Source organism: Xiphophorus couchianus, chromosome 16 (genome assembly GCF_001444195.1).
Source record: "Xiphophorus couchianus chromosome 16, X_couchianus-1.0, whole genome shotgun sequence".
Lineage (NCBI taxonomy): Eukaryota > Metazoa > Chordata > Actinopteri > Cyprinodontiformes > Poeciliidae > Xiphophorus > Xiphophorus couchianus.
In genome coordinates this window covers 16684986-16706700 of record NC_040243.1, presented here as the reverse complement: position 1 = coordinate 16706700, position 21715 = coordinate 16684986, and the positions used below count along the sequence as shown (strand labels likewise).

General features: G+C 38.0%; 1 protein-coding gene and 1 long non-coding RNA gene across 4 annotated transcripts in view; both read right to left on the bottom strand.

Moving 5' to 3' along the window:
- The window catches only part of cacna1ha (calcium channel, voltage-dependent, T type, alpha 1H subunit a), a 132863-nt gene extending 127917 nt beyond the window's left edge, over positions 1 to 4946 (bottom strand). The window contains exons 1-2 of one of the 3 annotated variants that reach the window (XM_028042143.1): positions 4533 to 4946; positions 2388 to 2890 (exon numbers count right to left, since the gene is read on the bottom strand). In XM_028042143.1, the coding sequence (XP_027897944.1) occupies positions 2388 to 2866 (479 nt within the window). In that variant the 5' untranslated portion in view covers positions 2867 to 2890; positions 4533 to 4946. The remainder of the gene's footprint in view (positions 1 to 2387; positions 2891 to 4532) is intronic. The other 2 variants (XM_028042141.1, XM_028042142.1) reach the window with 2 other exon arrangements.
- Positions 4947 to 6911: 1965 nt separating this feature from the next.
- LOC114159384 (uncharacterized) lies at positions 6912 to 8569 on the bottom strand. The gene is made up of 3 exons (XR_003598572.1): positions 8484 to 8569; positions 7528 to 7585; positions 6912 to 7282 (listed from the first exon to the last, which is right to left on the bottom strand). It is a non-coding gene; the product is annotated as an uncharacterized LOC114159384 (long non-coding RNA).
- Between the last annotated feature and the right edge of the window lie 13146 nt (positions 8570 to 21715).

Below are 21715 nucleotides of genomic sequence, written 5' to 3'. Positions count from 1 at the left end.
TGACAGCTAATCAACGAAAGTAAACTAATTTTTGCATCTAACTTTGAACTGATGTAACTGATGCTGTATGAGGCTGTTTCAGGGTTTTTTTTCTGAGAGTTTGCTTATGTTTAAGAATATGGAAACACACAGGATATAAAAGACCCTCATTGTATATTTACTTCCTGTCTTCAGTATCTACATCCTCTCAAACTTCAAGCAACTTGACGACTCGTCTCCAAACCACTTAACCCCATAAAAACTCCAGACTGCCGTCACAATGAAACTCCAAATTCACATGCACACACATAAATACATAAAACATGCAATACCCCTATGGAAAGACTTCGAAATGCAGTCATTCTACAGCAACAGGATGCTACAACTACATATGACAAAGAAGAGAAATTCCAATTGGAAGAAAATATTTGGTTTGCGTTCTATAAACGTACATGTAGAAATAAAGAGTGTTGGTGTCAATATGCAAAATTACTTTAGCAGCAGTAGCATAAGTGTTGCTTTTCTGTTGTAAATAAAAGCGATTACAATAGGTAACACAATTTAATTGTCATTGCCGTTTAATTACCACGAGAATCTCATATCATATTATAGCCAGGCATAAAAAGCATTCATACCACCGACCAAATTAAGTTAAAAATAGATGTATAACTTGACCAAAATGGTACTTTGGCTGGAAGTAACTTTCAACATTTTTAAGGAGCCCAGCCAGAGTCCCGACTTGAATTTATGAGAGAATCTGTGAAGAGAGCTAAAGATAAAGATGATGGCAAGGAAGTCATCCAACCTCTAACTTGAAGCTTATCTCAAAATGCTTGTCCACAAATATGAGAGGAATTTTAATACTGGGTTGTTAATACAGGCTTTTGTAATTCATCATCAAGACAGGTATAAATAATCGTATGCATGAATTTTTCAAAAGACGTCTGTGTCATTAAGAATCTGGAACAAAGTTCTTGGTTTGACGGAAATAAGTTTACACCTAAATCTGTCATGGGGGACGTGGAGGGAGGGGTGGAGGTGGATAAGAAATTTTCAGAATAACTACATATCTACATTCTTAGTAACTTTCAAATAGCAGACACACTGTAATGTATGTGTGTCAACATTGCATACACCACCCACCTAAGTGCACCCTGTGAGAAGTACCTGCAGCCATTAATCTTCAACTTCTTTTGGACTGCCGCCTTTGTTCTTTTTAGACTCAGCTAAATTGTAGTGAAACGTCCCACAGCTGGATATTGCACAGGAAAACTGTCTAACAGTAAACATAAAGGGGTTTCTGTTAGTATTATATATAAAACTGAAGAGAGCAATATTGTTCATTCAATTAACATTTTTGGCAAACCTCAAATTGCTTGGATATCGGGAAAGGCTGAGACTTAGAAAGAAATGGAGAAAAATAACAACAAACTGAAATCAAACATACAGTATAAAAATCTATCTAATTCTAGTTGGAAAGATTTTGCTGAACACAAACCACCGTTCATAGATTTAACTTGACTTCATGTATCCTTTTTTGCACATTTTTTTCTTTCCTCTTTTTTTCTGCTTATATCTAAACTGTAAAAAAGAAAAAAAAGATTAAAGATCTGATTTAAAACTTTCCCCAATAGCTTAAACGAATCCTAAAATCGTGATCAGAAGAACTTAGTTCCCTGCTGAGATGTCTATTATGCATGATTATTTTAATGTAATCATAATAGTTACTCATGTACAAGTTTGTTATCAGGATTATCTATAATATTATAGACATAAGCTGTTTATTGGTACCAAAGTATACAGATGTTTTAGGGAGCTATGGGTCTAAATCCACCTATAATTTCCATTTTACTCTTTCACTATGAGATACTTATAGTGAGATACCAGAAATACTGCATGGTTTTCAGCAGCTTTAGTGCTGACTCTCCCACCACCTGCTGCAATGAGCTCAGCTGGCTGAAACAGTTCAAGTTAATTTAGTTTATGGTAATAAGACCAAATTACAATAAATCCCATTTTACAAATAGTTACAAAAATAAATCATTCTAATATATTCCCATCATAGAGTAGCAGTGAAATCCAAACACAGTACAAAGGAATCCTTATTAAAATATCTAAGTTATGGGCGTGCCGTGGTAGCGGAGGGGTTAGCGTTCAAAGGCAACATGGCCTCGACGCAGCTGTCGTGGGTTCGACTCCCGGACCCGACGACGTTTACCTGTCAGCCTACTTTGAAAAAGAGACACTAGAGGCCACAAAATGATACCTAAGCTATCAAGATCAATTGATCACATCATGCCCATTGGTGGAATCATCCAACAACCGCCAATGATTCATACAACCTTAATCAGGCAAACCAGGATGAGGACATATTTGGGCTTACCAGTCTCCGGCATATGAAAGGATATGGGTTACAGACCATGCGAAGACACCAGTTGCGGGGCCTTGTTGTTTGCTTCAGGCAGAAGAAGGCCACAGGAGCCAGGGCCGGATACGGCTGCTGCTCCTCCTCCTCGGACACGCAGTCTGGGTCGTGGATTGGAGCTGTGATGCGGACTCCCAGCGTAGGCCCAGCTTCCATTTCCAGCTCTGGCTCCTGCTCCTCCTCACATTCCTGAACTTCGACGCTCCACTCGTCTCTCCTTTCTCCTCGACCGCCACAGCTCCCTCTCCTCTTCTTCTCCACCGCCTCCTCCTTCTCTTCCTCCTGCTGCTTCTGCTCCTCTTCCCGGCCTCCTCCTCCTCTTTGTCCTTCTGGGTCACCATTGTGATCTGGGGCGTCGGTCCTGTGGCCCGCCGATACAGAAAGCCTCACGTCCTCCTGTACCTCGCCCTGCTCCTGGCACGCTTCGTACTGAAAGCGCACTCTCCCTTCGCCATCAGTCATGATAGAGCATCAGGCAGAGCCACTCTAGAGGAGAGGTCAGAGGATTAGAGGTTGGAGGGAGGAAGGGAGTAGCTGATGTTCAGAGAACAACACCAGACATGCAGGTGGAGGAAGGATTGTTTGCAAAAAAGCAAAGAAGGAGCGACAGAGAAAAAAATGAGTGAAAGAGTGATCAGCTCAGCACAGATAAATCTCACAATGGGCCAAATAAACACTTAAACCATTCTGTCTATCAGTCCCTTGGCAACACAAGAACTTGCTTCCAGTGAACGTACACAGCGGCAGAATTTTACGAACCCTTGACACTTTTGCACAATCATTCTTCCAACTTAGCCAGTTCTTGTACATGTAAAACAAACAGACAGCAACACCTTAAATTCACTCAAGTGTTATATGCAGATACAGAGACATCTAAAACCTGGGTAGAGGTTATCCTTCTTACAGGACAACAATTTTAAACATGCAACCAGGGCTGAAATTCTGGGCCCTTCTTACCTGCAAATGTGTGTGCTACAATGGCCCAGTCAAAGCACAGACCTAAATCTAACTAAAGATATGTACCAAGAGTTGAAACTTTTCTTTTACAGACATTCTTCATTGAATCTTCATTGAAGCCTTAGCTGTTTTGCAGAAGGGAATGGGTAAAATATTTTTTTCAATATTCAAATCTGGCAAACACCACTTGCTAAAGATTCGCAGCTAAAATTTCACTTAAAGGTTTTCTTTTTTCTTTTTTTTCTTCAAAGTATATTTATTCTGAGGAAGCCCAAAGGCATGTCACACTTTAGATTTTTATTTTCAGAACTTTTGAAAACCTTGCTTCGATTTCTTCCCATCTCACTGTTCTGCCCAATTTATCAAACATAAACCCACTAACAACTAAAGTTTGTGGTCATAATTGGAAGAAATATTAAAAAGTTAGCTAAGGCACTATTGATTTAAAAGAAATCACATGCTTTATATGCTTTATTCATTCCACTATCACATGAATTGTGATGGCAGTGGCACATGAACAAAACACTGGCTGTGAGATTTGTCAAGGCATCCCACATTTAGACAGGCTTTTTAAAGCGTATTGAGTGCAGAGATATTTTACTGCCACAGATTTACACTGTGATATAATAGAAATAGTAAAGATCTTTTATTTATTTTTTATTCCTGACTCCTTTTCTCTTCCTGTTGCTATGTGATTGAACAGATGGACCGCTCTGTCTCTGATATACTGAAGGTTTTTAGCCCACACCATTCAGTGGTAGGCAAACAGGAGTATGCGCCAAAAAACGAGGGGAAAAAAAGCAATTTACGCCACACTAATCCCGATTATTATAATAAATGGAATAGCATCAAGAACGAAACATTAGCCCTGATAATCCCGTAAAGCAGACTTTACTCTTTTGAAGCTTTTTTTAAATGGGCTTTTCTTCTGACATGAGAAAAGAAAAGCGCATTAAATTTTCCAACTCGTTCCATAAAGGATTTTTAGATCGCCATTAAAAATGAAAAATGTTGCCGTTTTTAAGTAACTGTGCCAAAGGAAACAACACCGGGGGAAAGGGAGCGCTCGTCATCCCTCTTTCTGATTCTTTTGTCGTGCGAAGTAAATTCTGGACTTGATGCGCGTTCAAAGAACAGAGGCAAACGAAACAACTTCTTTGTTTTCAAATACCTTATCAAGACGGAATCGGGGGTTCCCATAAGCATGATCCGTGACTTTCCGACGTTCTAGCGCACCCAGCCTTTCTCAGCAACCTGGACCTTCCCTGTTCCTTTCTTTCTTTCTTTCTCTCCACACAGTGCGTGTCTTCCCTTTGCTCGTAAGTAATAAAATAAAAACAGTTAGTCCTTAAAAAAGAATCACGGACTGGAGTCAAAGAAGTCGCTTTAAGTGGTCCTCATCTGCGCCTGCAGTCAATTAAAGACGGAACATCTACCCATGCCTCCTATCTGCTACCAGTCCATCCTAGCTGAGGAGTTGGTTACGCAGCGTGGAGCGGAGATGCGCGCGCGGGTGGGTTGGGCCGCGTGGGCAGCCTACGCCTGAATCCCCGTGTGGATGGTCTGACACGAAGAAACTTGGCCCAGGACTTGGAAGCCCCGACACGTGATTCGACGTCCGCTTGGAGGAAAAAATAAACAAACAAACAAACAAAAAGGTTTCTCGCAGTGAGACTCACAAGTACACGCACAGGCGCGCGTTAAAAACACCCACCATGCCGTGCGGGCATGAACCGCAGTGCACAGTGGAGCAAATGTTAAACATGCCTGTTTTGAATCCATTATTGCCATCTCTAAGATTATGATTTGCGTTTTTCAGGGTTGAATAAAAAGGTAAACTCTTAATTATGGTTTTAATAAAATATCAAATCAAGAGCACAGAAACAATGCAGAGGCAGGGAGATGGAGAGAAAGGTCTACACACAACACTAATCTACACACTGTATATTCATACTGTAAGCAACAAGATCTCTGAGATGCTCAAAGCTTGGAATGTTGTCGCTACTCTTACTGTGAAAAAAGAAAGTATGGCTACTCTGCATACTGCGAGTAATTTCACTTAATGAAAAACAAACATATTTTAAACAAAAATGCACCAGAAACGGATGTAATAATACAGTTTATGTTAAAGTGAGACCTCTTGCTTGTACACAAGCTTTGTTGTGCTGATGTCATTTTCTCTCTCCTGAGCTTTTTGTGCCATCTAGAAATTAAGAAGGCAAGATAGAGGCTGTATATTGTTACTGAAAGCAACAAGCGCTTTCATATTGTTGGAATATTGTTTTAATGCTTTAACTGCTTTCAATTTCTTCCCCAACTTTCCGTCTGATCTCTGACTGACTGCTGCTTGCTCAGTTGGCCCCAAGGATAAAAGCCTCTGGGATCTGCACCAAACAGCCATATTATATTGTGATTAAATTACAAAAATGCTGCACTTCTTTTTTTTTTTGTTAGTGGTATCAGAGTAAAGGGATGGAGTGAAATGCAAGTCAGACCTTTTCATTCCAAGTCACAATTTGTGCTGTTTTGCATTAAGCGTTTACACGAGACAATACACTAAAGTTCGAGGATGCATTGTGATAAGATGTGAAAAAAGTTTTTTAAAATGTGTTTACATTTGTATGAGGTGCAGTATGTAACAGGAAATTATGTCTTAACATCCAAATGCTCCAGCAGTACCTGGAGAAGTGCTTTCTGGTGTTAAATGTGGCATGCATGCTTTCATTTATTTTCAGCTGTGAACAAAAGCTTAGAGTGTGCTGAAAGATCAAGCTCTGCACCACCCACCCCCTGACACCTGTCTTTCTCCCCCACCGGCCTGTCTTTCCTGTCTGCTACTAGTGCATGCACAGTTGGACTCCTATGCTCATTACTGTAGGCTTGGTCCCAAAATGTCTCCTATGAGGCCTTAGATAATGTTGCCTTCGCTGTCACACCCTACGCAGCTGCCCCACGCTGTCCCTTTCTAGCCTCACATAACACCAATCTACTTGCACTATTTGAAATGTGGACTTAATGCATTCTTTGGTTTGACTCTCAAGTTGTGTGTTTTTTTTCCTCCACTTACCAGCCTTAAGCAGTGACTTAAATAAGGTAAATTCAAAATCTCAGAGTTTAAGTTCGCTCTTACGAGGAACGTGTGTTAAAAGGTTTCTCTGCAGGATATAAATGCAGTCTGTTGGAGTAACGACGGGTCCACTTTTGTTGTGCACTTTCATTTACACAAAGCACATTTTAAATCAAATGGTATGTTCCTCCCTCAGCTGGAACTACCAGTCTACCTTTGCTTAGTACTTCCAATCACTCTCCCTCCTCTCCTGCCCTCATCCCGTCATAGTCCATCCTCGTGTCCACTCCAACTCCCACACTCCCATCATTCAGCCGCTTCCTATTCCGTTACTCATCTCTCATCAGTTGATCCTTTTTTTTTTTTCTTTCTCTGCTGAAGTAGGGTAGAAAAAGAATACCGTCACCTACAAAGTGGTGAGACTTCTGTTAATACAAATATAAAAAAGGTCAGACATTCAGTAACACACTGGAGAAGACCCGAACAAAACAGTGCATGATTGTGTCGTCAAGTCAAGTTTAATCGTATAGCACATTTCAGCAACAAGACAGTTCAAAGTAATTTACACAATAAAAGCATAATGCAGTAATCAATTGTGAAAGAAGTAATAAATCTTACATTTTGTCAAATGCCGTCATGAAAATGATCAAGAATAATCTTTTTCAAATTTGTTAATCAATGTTCTACTTATCATTAATCAAATAAAACTCTTTAAAGGTGGGGTTGTAGCCTTGATTTAAAGTGTTTTGAGTGCAACATTCTCATGATGAAACAGTGCTGTTGGCAGAATATTTCTGTTCTTCATTCACCACGGAGACTTGATGCTAACAAAGTTGGTAGAAAGATTCATGTCTCTACAAATAAAACAAAAAATGTGAAAAAGCACATGTGTAAATAAAATTTAAGCATTTTAGAAATGTTTGTTGTCAGCAGATTTTGTGAAACATACATGATGGTTCGATCAAAACTGACTCCCGTTACGATAACTGTACCAAGCATTTTAAAAATGTGGAAAGGCGCATTAAAAACATAATGGGGTAACCAAAGGTCAAACCCATGTTAGTAATATGAATAAAAAACATGGTTAGAAGTTACTTACATTATTCACTTTAGGATGTTTCTGTAACTTTTAGGGATTTCCATGGTCACCATCAGACCTGCAGTTGTACCAAAAGGTGACATATGCAATATTAATTCAGAGGGACTGGATGCAATTGGGGCTGCACAGTGGCGCAGTTGGTAGCACTGTTGCCTTGCAGCGAGAAGGTCCTGGGTTCGATTCCCGGCCGGGGTCTTTCTGCATGGAGTTTGCATGTTCTCCCTGTGCATGCGTGGGTTCTCTCCGGGTACTCCGGCTTCCTCCCACAGTCCAAAAACATGACTGTCAGGTCAATTGGTTTCTCTAAATTCTCCCTAGGTGTGTGTGTGCATGGTTGTTTGTCCTGTATGTCTCTGTGTTGCCCTGTGACAGCCTGGCGACCTGTCCAGGGTGTACCCCGCCTCTCGCCCGGAACGTAGCTGGAGATGGGCACCAGCAACCCTCCCGACCCCATTAGGGACAAGGGTGAACAGACAATGGATGGATGGATGGATGCAATTGCTCTCCATACTTCTCATTTGTATTCAAAGTGATTTTTGAAATTATGTAGTCTCTATTTTTCACTTTTCAAGTATGCATTTTGTTTTTGGCAAAAAAAATCCCATTAAAATGGACCGTTTGTGGTTTTGGCGCGACAAAATGCGGAAACAGTTCAATGGGTATAAATACTGTTCCAATTCGCTCCAAATATTGTGGGAAAACTGCTTATGCCACATGCAAACTCATACCACTTTAAGAACAGAACAAAAAACAATGCTGACAGAAACTGCAAGCGCCATCCTGTCAAAGAGACTCTGTGACTGACAAGTGATGTCTGCAGAGGCATGAGCCAACCACACAACAAAGACATCAAAGTCATCTCCAAAGTCACGAATAAGAAAAACAACAAACACAACAGCTTGTAAAGATACTGCAATTTTCTTAGTTTTTTTTTTTTTTTCTTTTTTAAAGCTTACCTCAGGTCTCAGTTCAGTCTGTATCCATGCTTGCCTCATTCACTCCTCCCACTCATGTCTCTGCTGGCTGGTGTCTTCACTTTTGCTCAGCTGACGTATATGAGGAGGGGGAGACCCTGCACAATCGACCTCTTTCAAGGAGCTTTCCTGGGAAACAGGCCCAAGAAAGGAGGTTGCGTCAAGTTTGCTCTGCACAAAACTTGCTGAATTACGGGCATTCGTGAGATTTCATCAAAATCCACCTGTAAAGAATCCAACTCGTTATAGGTAGATGAGAGATGGCAAAATAGATAGTTTTCTGGTGCTTTTTTTTTTTTTTTAATTCCTCTTTAAGTCAGATGCCAAGCTAATCATTCTAATTAGGGTAAGGGAGAGGGAAAAAATACCAATGTATTCGTAAACACACAACAAGAACAGAGGAAACGGTTATATAATCATGCACAAACACACACACACACCCCTCTCTCTATCACACACACACAGAGTCAGCAGGGGTTCTGCAGCTTTAGAAGGGAGTCTGTCATACTAAATACTGCACCCAACAACAGCTCAGTCACAGATACCTACATATGTAAGACGAATAAAAGAGCAGTAGACCGGCTTATCTTTGCGAGTAAATCTGATTTACTTCAAGCGCATATCTGTTTTAGTCAAATGTTAATAAAGTGTAAGATGATTTTGACTTTTTTGTCGTCAGAATGGAAACGCAGACTGCATATTAGCAGGCTGGAGCACAAAGAAATGCAGAAATTCATTTTTCTTGATTGTTTTACAGTGGTTCTTTATAGTTCATGCATTTAATAATCAATTTGATACCAATTGATTGCTTAACATCTTACTTTGCTACCTGCTGCATATTGCCATTTGTGAAGTGCAGCTTAACCATCTGAAACACTCATTTTGATGATATATCAAAACATCCTTTTCCCCTATCCTCATAAAAAAAATCCTATTTTTGTCTGTTAACAATCCCTGATTAATACATTTAAATTTAAAACTGTGGTTAAAGGAAAAAAACAAAAGCTGGCTTTTTTTTGTAACCATTTCACCTTTTCTCAGACGTGGCTACATTACTGCGTTGTGTGCCGACTTGGATCAAGCACATATCTAATAACGTAATCTCTGGGTGATCTAATCTTTAGCTTTTTAATATACTCTCATCCAGTGTGTGGAGCAGATCTCTGCTCCATCTTAATGTAATGAAACTCCTAAGCCTCTTAAATATGAACTCCTCCACAGATTTTCACCTTAGAAGCTCTTAATATACAAAATGCTTCTTCAGGCCATGTGATGAACTGGTGACATGGAGAAAGTCACCAATTCTCTATTAATGGTAAAGTCTTCGTTTAGTGAATAAAGCTCAATAGTTATGTTTTTTTATTTTATCAATAATGAATAATTCAATAGTCCTATGTTTTGTTTTGTTTTATTTGTGGCCTCTAATGTGTGCTTGCTTGAAAACAAATGCACCTACAGCACAGTACAGTAAATATGTAAACAGCTTTTAAACCCGATTTCTTTTCTGACGCAACCCCTTCATTAATACGGGCATAGTTTATTAAGAGATTTAGTCAGAATCATCCATTTTACTTCACACATTTGCAATTTTTTATTAATGATGCTTGCAGAATTTGAGATGTTGAGTTTACTTGTTAATCATGGGTATTTGGCATAAATGTATAAATTGAAGGCATAAATGTTTAAATCAGCTGCAAGGTTATCTTACCAGACGGTCAAGAAGTTGACATCAAGTACTTTCAAACTCTAAGGAAGTGGTATTGTGTATAAAAATCCATACTTGAGAGTGAACAGGGCTGTGCCAACTTGCTGATATAGTAGCTATATTAGTACACTGCCCTTAGAAGTTGTATAGTTTAGTCAAAATGTTGATTTTTGATCTTTTTATTTTCACATGAGAATAAACTTATTTTCCTTGTAATTTATGCAGTCAGTCCCGTCCATGCAGTGCAGTGTCTGTCCGAGTTTGCTTTTAAGTCAGCAAGGTTTGGCTCCACTCTTCTGCTAGCTGTATTAGCATTATTTTAAACATGGCGGGTGTAGCATCTGCTTACTCTGTAGCAAACCACATAATAACAATTTTTCAAAGTTTCCAAAAACCAACTATGGAAATATTTCCATTTGGGCGACAATAAAAAAATATTTGTAAGCTTCATTAGGAACTGAAGCAGCACAAGCACCAAATGATCACTGAAAATGACTAACAGAGTCAAACCCGGGGACTACTGATGAACAAGAAAAAAAAGGGGAAAAATATAATGCAGTTTCTTTTCTAGAGCTGCTGAATGCATTCTGAAATCACAGCCATTGCTATGTTTTAATTGTTTCTAAAACATTTGAAAGATTAGCGAGTTGTGTCACATGAGTTGTGCCTAGCTCCATAAAAGTTAACTTCAGCCTTTTTAGAAAAAAAAAAAAATCATATTTGATTGTGTGGGTAATGCAGCACCAATCAAAATTAAGTTGGAGAATTTCCTTAGTGGTAGATGTAATAATAGAGACTTTAAAATGTCTAATATTAAGGTCAACATTTGCTCTTTGACAGAGCTGAGACCGACTGCGACAAAGTGTTTAAGTTTGCATTTATGTACCACTTGTCCCTTAAATATATTTCTGATTCATTATATCTTTATATTGTTGGTCATAATGCTTTAATTTAAACATTGCTATCGTGACTTTGCTTTGCTCACTATCCTGGGTTTGTTTGTGGTAGAATTGTGTTGCATTTTGCATGTCTGTTTATGTTTTGTTTGTTTTTTTTAAGCTGACACTACTAAACCATGAGATAAATATGAATATTTTATTTGTTAAAAGGTAGAGTTCTGGTAAACTGTTTGTTTTTTCTATGCTCACCATATTTTGTCCCAGTTTAGATGATTCGGCCCAAACAGGTGCATGGGATGGCCTGTTTAAATTGGTGTATGATGTCACTGAGTGCATCACCGGGCACTAGCAAATGGAGGGTGTTCTTGTTTGTCATGTATTGTTTTCTTTCTTTAAAGCAACCTTCTGAGTTTCCCTGTATTAAATGTTTTATTTTGCAGACAATTTAGTTGTGTAGATGTGTTTGTAAATTAGATTAATAATCTTACATCTGTTTCTTTGTTTAGGTTTTGTTGCTTCATTTCACCTGTTTTCTCATGGAATACTCTGAGGTTCAGGCGTGTTGCCAGTTCAGTATAGAACTAGTAAGATTTTTGGCTACATGAGAAAGATACCAGAAAACAAAAATATTAAAGAATAAAATCCACCAGAAAAACTTGGAACTGGCTGCTGATTCTGCTTGCTTATCACCTTTTTTGACCCTTTGACGGCTTTATCTCACACCGATAAAAATTATCGACTATCAAGAGACAGGTACAGATAGGGATGACAACAGAATCAGAGATGCAAGGAGGCAAACCTTCCTGTTACTGCACAGGATGGAATAGCTAAACAAAAGCTTTTTGTACACAAAATAAACTAAATTGGTTAAAACAGGACAATATGATCTTTTTTTTCCCCCCCTGTTAAAATTAAATGCTAATGGAGAAATTTGCTTTATTTTTGTTTTTGATCAAAAAAATCTTCATGGTTTCTTGATTGCAAAATATAACTAATTCACTAGATATTTTTTTGCCACAACATAAATATTAACAAGAAAAAAATGGAAAAAATATTCTAAGGACTCTGGTAAATTTGAGAGCTTTTTTACTTTGTTTGTTTTGTTTTGTGGTTTTTTGATTCACCAGAAATTTAAACTGACCAAAACATTTTGATGAGAACTACTGGGTTAAACCAAGATCATTTTTAACACCTCTGCTGTTTAGTGGGAAACCTGTCTGAGAGAAATCTTTATCAACATATGGGGCCTTTCACGAGAAGGCCTTAGAATTTCATGTCAGATTGTCTTTACCTCATGGTAAAGACAATCTGCTTGCTTGCACATGCAAACATTTTAATTCTAGCTGTAGCACAGCAACATCCTCAATCACAAGCCTTATGGTTATGTTTAGCTTTTTATTAGTCAATATATTCATTCATTGTGCAACTAGTGTAAACATGTCAGCCAACTGGCTTCACCCAGAGAATACAAATAAGGGTTTGCTTATCCCACATATTTATTTATATTCTCTTGACATTTTAGGTAGAATTAGCTTCCAAAACACAAGAATTTAATGTTGTTGGAACTCAGCTGTTATTAAATCTTACAAAACTCAAGTACTTGATTTAGTGCCCCCTCTGCATCCTCCTATCCAAATGTTCCTGATGTGAGAGAATTAGCAAGTGGTTCTTGATTGTAAAGATCTTTCACGCTTTATTTCACCAGCAGATATTTCTCCTTTCAGACTGAAGCAATGAAAATGTCTCACCCCATTTTTTTTATTATTCCAAATTAGACCACATTAATTTTTTTCTGTAAACCTTGCTTGCTTAATACAGAACTGTCACCAGAAATAAGCGTTGCTTTGGGTTTTTTTTTTACTGTGGAGTTATCAAATTTTGGGAGTCATGATGCATAGTGATTTGTCTTATGTGGTAGCCTGTCTGAATAACTTTTCTTTGAATAAATGGGAGAATATTTTGCTTCTACAACGTGGTTTTCCACTGCTGATTGTGGCTAAAGCAGCTGCCATATGTGCAGCGCTGCATGCCACTTTAAAAGCTCCAAAGACATCCTAAGGATGACACATTAGAAAGAGTGATTAAGGTGAAGATGACACAGAGATGAACAACAAAAGCGAGCAGACAGACAGAAAGACATAGAGCTCCTCTGCTGACTCATAAAGCTCTGTTAAGTCTCATAACTAGAAACGTCTTTGCAATCCCTGCATTCTCAGCTGTGTAACAATATGCATGTGCATTTTTGTGTGTGTGCATGTGTGTGTCAATGTGTGTCCTTGTGCAGCTGTGCATTCCAATCAGAGATTTAACCCTCTTGCCGCCTCTTAGAAAGTTACCCCCCTCCTCCCCATATCCCCTACCAAATTCTTTAATATCCTTTGCTTTCCTACCATCTGGAGGAGTCTCTGATAGAGTTCAAACGATGAGTGTGTCTGTCTCCCGCTTTATTCCTCGGTATAAATAAGTCTGTTTGTCTTGTGAATCTGCAGTAAGTTGTATTTATCAGAAATTTATGAATTGCAAATATCTGCTTTTTTTCCCTCTCCAATTCTACTTTGCAAAATAGCTCAGGCTCAAAGACTTTATAGAGAGACTAGGTTTTTTTCTTGCCCTGCCAAATATTCCCAATTGGCCCTTTGACTAGGCCATTCATGCACAAAAATGTGCTTATGCATTCAGTCCATTAGCATTGACTGAGAGTATGATTATGGGTGTTTTACTTTGGTAGGTGAACCTCTTCTTTGGCCTCAGCTCTTTTTCAGACTCTCGCTCAGTAACTGCTGAAAGTTAGTTTTCTTTTTTCTCAGTTTTCTTTCAAATTTAACCAGGGCAAAAGGTTAAAATTGGTTTCATCTGACCAAAGCTCCTTATATGCTTATGGCAAACTTTATAGAGAATAATTGAACCCCCTCAACAATGCTGATGGCTATAAGCCTCTTTCTGAGACACATAATTCTAAATATAGTAGAGTCATTGAGTTTGTTTATGTTGTTTATGCAAGAAACAGTCAGTATTATCAATGTTTTTTTTTCATTTATGGCAATTAGTCACCACATTAAAACCAATAAGTAAAGTGAACACTGATTTTTTTTTCTTCTTCTTCTTTACAATATAATGCTTTGTCAGAGTCTTACTCAGATGGATTAGGTTTTGGATTCAGACATACCAAACACTTCCTAAAGATTATTTGTTTCCTAAATTGGCATTCCAAAAGAGATGTACTAAACCACGTCGTAGAAATAAATAGAAATTGGAACAACTAGATGAGCAAGGCATTTACACTGTCAAGACCCCTCCTGTTACAAACTTAAATATTTTATGAGACTTTATATTTTATGAGTTCGCTTAATATTATAAAGGGAAGTCAACACACAAATTGACAGTGAAATGGGCTGAGTATGCACATGTACAGTATGTGTATAGTTTTAGATTTTTTTCTTTTTTAGAATTTATTACCAAATTTAAATAAAGCCATTTGAAGACCAAAAAAGCCATTTAATTTGGCTCCAAAATATTATCATCAAGAGTCAACTTCTTAGGAGTGAGAACACAAAAAGATTTAAAAAGGTGAAATAAATAATGAAACATCTCTCCATCATCTTCCACTTATCAGTAGAATGACACCTGCAGTATTGCACCCAGTGCCCTGATTCATCCATCAGTGTACTCAGTCCTTAGATAAAAAAATACTCAAACTTCTCTACTTTAGACGGACTCACCTCATCAAAGCTATAGAAAGTTTCCTCACCTTTAAAAAAGTTGGGAGGCATGGCCTCAGAATTGGAGAAACTGAGGCTACTGGCACAACACTGCAAACTCCTCTGTGCTTTACACACAAATGATCCCCGTTTAAATTCTCAATCTACCCCAGCATTTCCTAAACGAGGTACTTAATCCCCCTGCCTGCCATATTTTCAGTGTTCTACTGCTCCAACAGGCTTCATTCAATTAAGTGGATCATTATCAGGTTTGTAGTGAATTAAACGAAGGATTGACATGCTCAGCCATTTATTTTAATCATCTCTTCTGTTAGAGGAAATGTAATACATGTCAGGGAGGTTGCTTGAGGAACAAGACTGAGACTTACTTTCAGAAGTGGTGCACAAGAAAATGTCTAGCTGTAGAACCTCAACGTTTGTCTTGTGCGTTTTTGATGAGTCTCATACAAAATTAAATGTTTGGTCACTTTTATATTTGTTGCTTGAAAGAATATACAGGCTATGTGCACATATCTTGCACTGGCAAGTTTCTCAGTTTGAAATTTGACCGAGAGCCTTTCTGTGGGGAATTTAGATGTTATATCCATGCAAAGATCTAAATTTACTGGTCTAACATTACTCCAAAGTTCATTTAGGGTCAATGGAATTTTTGTATTGCAATAGGGTCAGTTTGATGGCAGGAGCAAGAAGATGATCATCTGGGGTTGGATTGGAGAAGAGCCACCGTTCCTTCCCTCACAAAGGGAAGGAACGGTGAGGGACTTCTTCCCTCACAAGAAGTCAGTTGCGGTGGTAATGTAGGGGTCTTCAAATCCAGGCCTTGTGTTTTTTTTTCAAGATGTCTCCTCACTCCAAAAACACCGGAATCACCTCCTTAGTACAGTCAAGTTCTCCAGAGTCCTGCTAATGATCTTCTTATTTGGCTCAGATGGGTTGAAGCAGAGTCACATCTAAAAGTTGTAGGACACTGGACCTCTAGTCCTGACTTTGAAGACCCCTGGTCTAATGCCTCCTTTCAGCCATTGTCTGGAAACTCCTCCTGCCCCCCAATTGAAAAAAGACTGCAGGGAAGACCCTAAAAGTCACAAGAGAGACTATACATACCCTCTGGCTTGTTAACAACTTGGGTTTCCTGAGAGCTACCTGGAAAGTGTAGGTGGGGAGAAAAGTGTCTAGGTACATTTGCTTGAACGTTTAACATAACCAGTACTTTTATTTGCTGCATTTTCTACCTACATTGCTGTATCTTGACTCAACACCGAATTGAGTTGCATCACTCTCACTCTTATTCACAAAGGGAAACTACCCATGCACACAAATACCTGTACGCAAAATAAGTGAGGCTTATTACAACTAAATGTGAACTATTGTCCTCCATGTCAAAATGCAGTATTTCTCAGTGCTCTGAAATGTGCATTTTGTGTGCTTGTGAGGAAGTTTGTGTATTTTGAGGGTTGCAAGGCTGGTGAAACCTTAACTAGGTCTGTTGCAACCTTGCTTCCATGGAGTTGGCTTGACGACCCTGACTAATGAGGCCACACACACAAACATGCACAGGAGCTGATTTTTAAAAGTCTCAAAACCGGCATTGTGTATCACAGTTTCCTCCAAGCTGCCTCGGAACAACCTTGCTCATTAAGTAATTTCCTGAGATCAAGTATGTGGGGAAAAGTGAATGTGTGAGGCCAAAAGGACCATGAACCCGCAGTTTTTTTCTCAGCAAATCCTCCCAGTTACCTCATTACCCTCTTAAAATCACTTTTATTATAGATTTCAGGAAAGTAACCTATAAATGTTAACCCAACATGTTATTTTCCATTGGACAATTTCCATCCTTTGTAAATAGTTTGTGTGAATATATACAGTACAGACCAAAAGTTTGGACACACCTTTTAATTCAATGAGTTTCCTTTATTTTCATGACTATTGACATTGTAGATTCACACTGAAGGCATCAAAACTATGAATAACACATGTGGAAATATGCACTAAACAAAAAAGTGTAAAACAACTGAAAATACCCCTTATATTCTAGTTTCTTCAAAGTAGCAACTTTTTGCTGTGATTACTGCTTTGCTCACACTCTGCATTTTCTTGATGAGCTTCAAGAGGTAGTCACCTGAAATGGTTTTCACTTCATAGGTGTGCCCTGTTAGGTTAATAAGTGGGATTTCTTGCCTTATAAATAGTCATGAAAATAAAGAAAACCCATTGAATTAGAAAGGTGTGTCCAAACTTTTGGTCTGCACTGTACTTCGGGGAGAGATTAAAACATATGTTTGTCCAAGATGTATTGCAGTCACCCACGCATACTGCGATCCAATCTCAACACAGCCCTTGTAGCAACCTGTTGATTTAAATCTTACACACACACATTCCTGATCTACAGATGTTCTGCGGTTGGATGACGCAGAACCATAAACATTTGCATCAGTTGGTGATAATCACAGTTTCATCTCGGCAACCAATCAGAAAGCTGCTTACAGGAACTGATGACAGATGGACTCATAAGCTGTTGGAACGTTTTTACCTCGGGCATTGTCATTCTGTCGTTCTTCAGGAGGATTTGTTAAAAACTATTAGCTCTTGATGTGACCTACGGCTGATTGTGTATGCAATCAAATCAGCTGTAATGACAATAGCAACGCCTTTTTCTCATGTAAATGTTTATTAAAGCCGATTTTCTCTGGCTGCTCCTCGTATCTCAACAGTTTTACGTGTTTTCTTAGCAAATTGCACAGTAAAGTTCTGTGGTTTGTAAAACTTAAAATGCAACAGTTAAAGTCTGCAGTGGTCAACGATAGTCTGCTGAATAAAAATGATAGCTAACAAGGAGGCTTGCATCATTATCTCAGCAAGTCAGTAAGATTTGCAAGTAAAACTAAATTGAGATTTGAGAATATAGACATTTTTTAATTTGATTATGTAATTTTAGACTGTTTAGTTGACAGCAATAGCAGCATTGAGGGAAAGTCGAGTAAAGTATGGGACTTTTTTTCCCCATTTCTTCCAGCCATGTAGTTTTTAATGAACTACACAACCATGACAGTAAAGGAAGACACCATCAGATGACTGTCTGATGCGAAATCTGTCGAGTTTACTTCATTCTTGGCATGGCTAGTGTGCATTTATGACTTACAACTGATTTAGCTGGCAGGCTCAACAAAAGTACAGTCGTAGAAACACAGATAGTAGCTTCCTCTGAACAAATCAGTTTTAAATGATGATCTGTTATGAAATTGTAGACTGTGAATACCCAAGCATTGCATCCCATTCTGAATTGATTTAAATAGCAAGTCAGTTGAAGTAGCTGAGGTTGGCATGTGGTTGAGAAAACGGACCAAATACCTTGCAGATGATGGCTTCATTTTAAAGACGATGTTTTTGTTTTTGAAAAGACAAAACCAAGAAAATCACCAAACCAAAGAACAGATTTCAAGCGTATTATTGGTCAAGAAAGAAAGAAAGAAAAAAAAACCAGTGCTAAGGGACTAAAACTACAACACAAAAAAACTTTTGAATTATGTGACATAGTATTACAAAAAAACTGAGTTTGCTCAACGTCTTTTTTATAACTTTTTCTAGCGTTCTTCATTTTGAGTTGTACTCATTTAACTTGTGATTGACCAACTGGCTGCTTCTGCTAAACACATTCCTTTCAACTACTTTGTCCAAGGTATGTAGGTGTGTGTGTGTATGGTATGAACACCCCCACACATACCTTATGTGTGTGTGTTCGTATCATAAACTCTATGGTTTATTTAGGATGGTGTGGAAAACTACATATTGCAGCTGTCTCACCTCAGATCAAGAAAGAGTCTTAGACAGACTAAATAGAGACAAGAGGAATGGCATAGTGAGTTGGAAGAGGAGAAGAGACTGATGCATTGAGGAGGGTTATGTTATACTATGTTAATATTAAATAAATAAATACATTGGATTATGTAAAATTGCTTTGAGAAGGATGAAGTTAGATTTTAGATCAGACACATTTGTAACCATTACTTCCTACAGCTCAAAATGAATCCAACACAAACAGCATTGAGGGGCAAGAAATAAATCGATTTTGCAAATCTTTTTTTCTCCAGAGGCATTAGTGCAGCTTTATAAGTTTGAGTTGTTGTCACTTTCCAGTCCTAATTGATCTACCTTATGTATATTTGTGACAAACCTAAAGAACTTACTTTTTTCCCCTAGTTTGTATATTGTATTTTGTTGTTGTTGAGATTGTAAATGATTTCAAATTGTATGCATGTGTACAGCTCATTGCTTATTTAATACACACCACAGACAATTAAGAGGTAACACTGCCAGCGTCTAATCCTCAAAGCTTAACTGTGGCTAATTTTGCTCAAGTTCATTCCAAAAATCTAACTGCTTTTGGTTTTCTTTCATTAACTTGTGTAAATAACACTTGCTTTGTAATATAAATTTCTTTTATTTCAGAATGTTATGATAAAATGGTCTCTCTCGTAAGGCCAGCAAGTAATGAAAGTTTATATATTTACTTTTTTTTTAAAGAAATTATCTTAAAACTGAGTTCTTAAAAGCGAAAAATGAAACATAAAAAAATCAAGCATGATGAAATGTTGGTGGGTCAGAAGTGTCCTTATTTTCACACCATATTCCTCTTGTGAGCATGAGGAAAGAAAAGTTTATTTTCTTCAAATAGTATGTCATTACATCCATAAAATCTCAATCAATTTGTTTTCTCGAGATACTGCAACAGTCATTTCCATTTTATGCTACCGGTTGAAATTCACTGGTAGAACTTTTCTAAGCATGCAACAAATTCAGCATGCTTGAATGACTTTTTTTATTTTCAGTCGTATTCACCATAAAGTGTAGCTAAAGCTTTTAAAACTTTATGAGGTCTAGTCCATGTCGACCCCGACTGGTTACTGGCATTCACACAGGTGTTGTTTTTAAGGAGCCGTATTAAACCTCAGTTAAAATTAGGCACTGCAATGCCGAATGTTATGAACTCAAAACCTACAAAAAAACTTTTCTGTGGGTGAAACTTTATGTGAAAAGCTGTTTTCATCCAGATCTACGTCACCCTATACTACAGTTTTTATTACACTAAAAAATATTACATTTTTTAGTGTTCCTAATAAATCTCAATCGGTGTTATTTTTTTTAAGCAACTTAAAGTCAACTAAAACTTGACTTGCAGTGGTGAGAGCATGATGGTTCATTATTGTGGAGGAAGTAGATCTTTGTCTTCTCTGTAGAAATGTATAAGAACCTGGTTTATATTAATACAATTTAAAACAAAAAAGTTTTAATGATTTTTTTTTCATCATTTGAAAGATATGCCAGTGCCATAAAAAAAAGTTTAACTGGGTTATAATAGCACACAAGCACCGCTTAACTGACAATAATCCAGAGTTATAGCAAACAAGGAGAAATGAATGAAATAAGGTACAAAGAAAGAAAACATGGGCAGGGGGCAAGTGTCAGGACAACTGTCAAGAGAGATATGGGAGTGTGGAATAACTTGCAGTCAGTGAAAAGAAGATGAGTCAGGTGAATGGGTTCACATAGGTTCAGTGGGCGCACAAAAACGGGGTTTACTGACAAGCCCGGGAGATAATGAGGACAAAATACTCATTAAATGAATTAAGATAAACTTACTGCTATTGCAACATTAATTCAATTAGGATTGAATTAAGGAAACTAGAGGCCAATATGAGACAGGAAACAAAATAGGGAAGCAGAGTATTGGCAGAAAGAAAAATAGAAGGAAGACAACTGATGGTCAGGTCCAATTACCGAGAAAAATGTCCCCTTCGGCACATGACACGGTGTGTAAACACAGGCCTCTGACAGGTGGGGGTGTGCGCGTGTGTGTGTGTCTCTGTGTGTGTGTGTGCTGCTGTTGTGCTAGGCAGAGAGTTAACTTGTGCATGTGGTGGTTAGTGCCAGCAGAAAACGTGCTTTCATCATGTTTATTACTTTCAGTTATAACACATTGCCTTTGTTTCTTCAATCTGACACGAAACGGTTAGCATAATTTCCTCCGACATATTCAATGTACTCTGTTAAATGAGGGGATCGTGATTCAGAGCACAGCACGTAAATGTTTGACTCCAAGTGGAAGAAAAGGAACGCAGCTTCTGCTGAGTTACATCCATTTGTTCTTTTTCTCACGTGAACTACCCGGGTTCAGATCAATTTATAATGCAGTAATGGATGTTTAAAGTGTTGCCTGAGGTTTTATATGCTTTAACAGAAAGCAGCTTGCCAAGGGAAAACATTGTTTGTTCTATTGCCAGTATTCTCTGGTTAATTGCCAGCCTGTTGATGCTTTATTTTGGAGAAGATTGTTGCCCTTTCATGTATGAAAGGATGTAATAACTGTGTTGTGCCAAAGCACAAAATTGTTTCCTACCACAAGAACTTCTGATGAACATATTTTTAGTAGAGAATTACATATGGTTTTTGCAAACAGTCGTGGGAAAGAAATGCAGTACACTTTGTCAATTCTGGGGTTTTATACTGCAATGTCCTGGCCCTTACCAGGAACTTTTCTAATCTCAACGCTATAAAAATACAGTTGTGATTTCAAAATATCCACATACACTCACAAACAACTTGAATGGATACACCCAGTCAACTGATTCTTAATCTCTAATCCCACGGCAGCAAACCAAAGTATTTAGGTGTCTTGATGTGGTGAAGATCGGTTGCTGTTGTTCAAAGAGAGCACCAGAATTAGAAAGAATGTGCATTTAAGAGATTTCGATGTGAAATATTTGCAATTTTGATGCAAATTATGTGAAATAATTTGCAGAACCTTCTTTTAGAGAATGGGATTTAATTGAAAAAACATTTTAAGGGTAACCTTCTACAAGCGCCTCACAATAGTTTGCTGGGATTTTCATGTAC